Source organism: Salmo salar, chromosome ssa14, assembly GCF_905237065.1.
Source record: "Salmo salar chromosome ssa14, Ssal_v3.1, whole genome shotgun sequence".
Taxonomy (NCBI): Eukaryota; Metazoa; Chordata; class Actinopteri; order Salmoniformes; family Salmonidae; genus Salmo; species Salmo salar.
In genome coordinates, this window is record NC_059455.1 from 23,042,053 (window position 1) to 23,048,052 (window position 6,000).

Sequence of the window (6,000 nt, forward strand, 5' to 3'; positions counted from 1 at the left end):
AGAAATGGTAAAAAGCCATCCACGGGACCACACCCCACGCCAATCCCACCCCAACAACAAGTATACAGTATCAGTTCTTAATATCTGATAAGTAGTATGGAGCTTATTGTTTCTTCATCCTATGTATTGTATTCTCAGTTAATTTGGTGATGATTTTCTTTTCCTGTTCAGAAAATGTTTTATTTGAATTATTGAATTAGTAATTGTTAGGTTCATGTCCCATCCTATTTCCTCGAAGATGGCGCCGACAGATATGGCAGCTCTGCTTCTAGCTCCTAAGCAACTTAGGAGCAACCTAAGCAGTATTTAGTTTATTTGTGTGTTATTTCTTACATTGTTAGCCCAGAACATTTTTTGTGTTATTACATACAGCCGGAAATAACTTTTGGATATCAGAGCGGCAGTAACTCACCAGCATTTATGACCAGAAATACAACTTTCCCGAATTGTGTATTTTGTTCGTACCCCCCAGTGCAATTGAACTTATCCCAGAGGCTGCTCCAAGACACCGCCGGCAGAGAAGAGGTATTCGGAGTGGAATTCTAGTCGTACTCAGGAGGCGTGTACACCACCCAGACGAGCTCATTGTGAGGATCTCCTTTCAGAGAGACATCAGGGACTGTAACATAGTCTTTTTCACTGAATCTCTCCGGATATACTGTTCTCATCCATACAGCCAGCTGTGTTCTCACTACATTGCACAGACAGGAATAAAAAACTATCCAGGAAGAAGAAATGCGGTGGTGTATGTTTCATGATTAACTACACATGGTGTGATTGTAATAACGTAGAGGAACTTAAGTCCTTTTGTTTACCCGACATAAAATATCTCACAATCAAATGTCAACCTTATTACCTCCAAAGAGAATTGTAGCTGGGGATTTTAGCAAAGCAAATTTGAGGAAAATGCTCCCGAAGTTTTATCAACACATTGCCTGTAGTACTCGTGCTACAAAAGCTCTTGACCATTGTTACTCTCCCTTCTTGGATGGCTACAAGGCCCTCCCTGCCCTCCCTTCGGCAAATCAGATCATGACTCCATTCTGCTCCTCCCATCAAATAGGCAGAAACTGAAACAGGAAGTGCCTGTGCTAAGGTCTATTCAACGCTTGTCTGACCAATCAGAATCCATGCTTCAAGATTCTTTTGATCACGCGAATTGGGATATGTTCCAGGTAGCCTCTGAGAATAACATTGATGTATACACAGACACGGTGACTGAGTTCATCAGGAAGTGTATAGGGGATGTTGTTCCCACTGTGACTATTAGATGGCAGCATTCGTGCAAAACTGAAAGCGCAATGCACAGCATTTAACCATGGCAAGGTGACTGATAGATATGGTTGAATACAAACAGTGTAATTATTCCCTCTGTAAGACGATCAAACAGGCAAAACATCAGTACAGAGACCAAAGTGGAGTCGCAATTCACCGACTCAGACACGAGACGTATGTGGCAGCGTCTACAGACAATCATGTATTACAAAGGGAAACCCAGCCACGTCGCGGACATGAACGTCTTGCACCCGGACAAGCTAAACACGTTCTTCGCCCGCTTTGAGGATAACACAGTGCCACTGACACGGTCCGCTCCCAAGTACTGTGGGCTCTCGTTCCTCGGCGTACACATCACTGACAATCTGAAATGGTCCACCCACACAGTGTATTGAGGAAGGTGTGACAGCGCCTCTTCAACCTTAGGAAGCTGAAAGAATTTGGCTTGGCTCTCCCAGAGTGTGGTGCGGTGTGCCCAACGCATCACCGGGAGCACACTGCCTGCCCTCCAGGACACCTCCAGGACACCTACAGCACCTGATGTCACAGGAAGGCCAAAAAGATCATCAAGGACATCAACCACCCGATCCACGGCCTGTTCACCCCGCTATCATCCAGAAGGCGAGGTCAGTACAGGTGTATCAAAGCTGGGACCGAGAGACTGAAAAACAGCTTCTATCTCAAGGCCATCCAACTGTTAAATGGCCATCACTAGCCAGCTACAACCGATTACTCAACACTGCACCTTAGAGGCTGCTGCACTATGTACATAGACATGGAATGACTGGTCACTTTAAATGGAATACTAATCACTTTAATAATGTTTACATAGTGTTTTACTCATTTCATATGTATATACTGTACTCTACTGTAATTGAATCAATGCCACTCAGACATTGCTTGTCCTAATATTTATATATTTCTTAATTTCATTCTTTTACTTTTAGGTTTGTGTGTGTTGTTGTTGTGAATTGTTAGATACTACTGCATTGTTGGAGTTAGGAAAACAAGCATTTCGCTGCACCAGCAATAACATCTGCTTAAATGTGTGTGACCAATAAAATGTGATTTCAGTTCATTTGATTTTGACATTACCAGGCTCTGACCAGTATATAAAGCTGGTTTAGAGAATGCCAAGAGTGTGCAAAGCTGTCAGGGCAAAGGGTGGTTACTTTGAAGAATCTCAAGTATAAAATATATTTTGATTTGTTTAACACTTTTTTGGTTACTACATGATCCCATATGTGTTATTTTATAGTGTTGATGTCTTCACTACTATTATACAATGTAAAAAATAGTCAACATTTTGAAAAACCCTTGAATGAGTAGGTGTGCCCAAAGTTTTGACTGGTACTGTATATATTTCTGTATTTCATTTTCAATACATTTGTAAACATTTCTAAAAACACTTTCACTTTGTCATTATGGAGTATTATGTGTAGATGGGTGAGAAATAAAATCCATTTAATCCATTTTGAATTCAAGCTGTAATGTATAAAAAATTGGATTAAGTCAAGGGTTATGAATACTTTCTGAAGGCACTGTATAACATTGAGTTACACAATCCATTTTTAGATACTTTAGGATGACTTGGATATGAAGTGTAAAAATTCTAATATACAGTGCATATTAGAATTAGAGTTACGTTACAGCCTTATTCTAAAATAGATTCTATATATTTTTCCTCATCAATCTACACACAGTACCCCATAATCACAAAGCAAAATGTTTTTTTTTTTTTTTTGCAAATGCGTAAAAAATGTAAAACCGATACCTTCTACAAATAAGTATTCAGAGCCTTTGCTATGAGACTCGAGATTGAGCTCAGGTGCATCCTGTTTCCATTGTTCATCCTTGAGATGTTTCTACAACTTGATTGGAGTCCACCTGTGGTAAATTCAATTGATTGGACATGATTTGGAAATGCACACACATATCTATATAAGGTCCCACAGTTGACAGTGCATGTCAGAGCAAAACCCAAGCTGTGAGCTCTAAGGAATTGTCCATAGAGCTCCGGGACAGGATTGTATCGAGGCACAGATCTGGGGAAGGGTACCAAAAAATGGCTGCAGCATTGACGGTCCCCAAGAACACAGTGGCCTCCATCATTCTTAAATAAAAGAAATTTGGACCAAGACTCTTACTAGAGCTGGCCACCCGGTCAAACTGAGCAATCAGGGGAGAAGGGAATTGGTCAGGGAGGTGACCAAGAACCAGATGGTCACTCTGACAAAGCTCCATGGTTCCTCTGTGGAGATGGGAGAATCTTTCAGAAGGACAACCATCTCTGCAGCACTCCACCAATCAGGCCTTTATGGTAGAGTGGCCAGTCGGAAGCCATTCCTCAGTAAAAGGCACATGACAGCCTGCTTGGAGTTTGCAAAAAGACACATAAAGACTCTCAGACCATGAGATATAGGATTCTCTGGTCTGATGAAACCAAGATTGAAATATTTTACCTGAATGCCAAGTGTCACATCTGGCAGAAATCTGTCACCATCCCTACGGTGAAGCATGGTGGTGGCAGCATTATGCTGTTGGGACGTTTTTCAGTGGCAGGGACTGAGAGACTAGTCAGGATCAAGGGAAATAAACAGAACAAAGTACAGAGAAATATTTTATAAAAACCTGCTCCAGAGCACTCAGGACCTCAGACTGAGACGTGGGTTCACTTTCCATCAGGACAAAGACCCTAAGCACACAGCCAAGACAACGCAGAAGTGGCTTTGGGACAAGTCGCTGAATGTCCTTGAGTGGCCCAGCCCGAACCCGATCGAACATCTCTGGAGAGACCTGAAAATATCTGTGCCGCGACACTCCCCATCCAACCTGACAGTGCTTGAGAGGATCTGCAGAGAAGATTGGGAAAAACTCACCAAATACAGGTGTGCCAAGCTTGTAGCGTCATACCCAAGAAGACTTGACGCTGTAATCCCTGCCAAAGATGCTTCAACAAAGTACTGCATAAAGGGTCTGAATACTTATGTAAATTAGATTTCCGTTTTTTTTTTGTAATACATTTGCAAAAATGTCTAAAAACCTGTTTTTGCTTTGTCATTATGGGGTATTGTGTGTAGATTGATAAGGGGGGAAACAATTTAATACATTTTAGAATAAGGTTGTAACGTAACAAAATGTGGAAGGAGTAAAGGGGTCTGAATACTTTCCGAATGCACTGTAGATACCATTGACTTGCATTGGGAATTGTTTTACAAATGCTAAAAAGTTATCATTTGAAACAGTGGCCGACTGCATACACGGTAAGGAAACCAATATGTAATTTTGGTAAACTATCCCCTTTACCCCCCCCCCCCCCCCCATGTATTCAATGTTTTTTCAATGTATAGCAGGAACAGCATTATCTAATGGTCAGACCCCGGTAATGCCAGGATATAGGATGGGTAATGAACCTATCAACAAAGGCAGTATTGGTATTTATTACCAGGGGGAAAAAATCTCACCAAATTCACTGAGAACAAATTAAATAGGATGAAGAAACATTACTCTGAGCCTCGGCTCCATACTACTTTTCAGACCTATAGAACTGTTGGGATTTGATTAGCGTGGGGTGTGGGAGTCAGTGGGTGGCTTTTGACTTTCTTTGGATTCCTCATGACTTACTCGCTGTTAAAATAAAAACGTTTGGTCCAAATCAGATGTTGGGTACAATATTTATTGAATATTATATAAATCCTATAAATTAAAATTGCCAATTTGGGTGCCATCAGTTAAATGATATTTCAACAAAATAATGTTGCAGGAAGGCTATTCTTATATTTCTATTATTATAATTTGTTTGATACTGCCATTTTCTCCCAACTTCTTGTCTCCTCGCTGCAACTCCCCAACGGGCTCGGGAGAGGCGAAGGTCGAGTAATGTGTTCTCCGCAAACATAACCCGCCAAACCGCGCTCCTTAACACCCGCCCGCTTAATCCGGAAGCAAGCTGCACCAATGTGTGGAAACACTGTTCAACTAATGACCGAAGTCAGCCTGCAGGCGCCCGGCCCGCCACAAGGAGTCGCTAGAGCACGATGAGCCAAGTAAACCCCCCCCACAGCCGAACCCTCTCTTAACCTGGCTTATATTTCTTACTACAGAAACAATTTCAGAACAATCTGAGATGGTGGGTGTCCTGGCTTGAGTAAATGACATGGAACAACCTGAAACCAATTAGCTAGTCTATTGCTACACCTGCTGAATACCAGGTTCTACAGAAGGACAAGGGGTCATAATCTTCTATCTCAAATGTCTAATTGTGAGTGCTTTCTTCTCACTCTGTAGCGGAAAGGACTAATGAGGTGATTGTTGGAACTGACCAGCTGATGGAGATCTAGACCAGGGGGAGACTGACTGAACGACCAGTCCTACACATTGCTGACAGATCCAACAGAAACCACAGCAGTGAGGCAAACTAACTGACCACCAGGCAGTGATGGTCCATTGTCTAAATAAAGCAACTTTGTTTATCCCTAGGCTCAGTTTCAGTGGTGTTCTTTGTGTGAATCTTGTCTGTTGTTTCTGGGTGATTCTATAAAGTTTTGTTAGGTGTTTGTTCAGTCAGTGTGTTCTCATCTATACATGCATTCCTCCACACAACTATTCAGCCTAGGAGTCTGTGTGTTCGTGCTGTGTGGTGCAGCAGAGGACCAGAGAAGCACAATGGGGGTTAAGTTTATTTGTACACAAAAATTGTGGGCCGGACCACCCAGTGAGATCTCA

At 42.0% G+C, this 6,000-nt stretch overlaps 1 protein-coding gene across 1 annotated transcript in view; it reads left to right on the forward strand.

The window, feature by feature from the left end:
* LOC106569082 (translation initiation factor eIF-2B subunit gamma) overlaps window positions 1-5,747 on the forward strand; it is a 49,223-nt gene extending 43,476 nt beyond the window's left edge. The window contains exon 12 of the mRNA XM_014140067.2: window positions 5,563-5,747. Within this exon, the coding sequence (XP_013995542.2) occupies window positions 5,563-5,615 (53 nt within the window). The 3' untranslated portion in view covers window positions 5,616-5,747. The remainder of the gene's footprint in view (window positions 1-5,562) is intronic.
* Window positions 5,748-6,000: the final 253 nt, after the last annotated feature.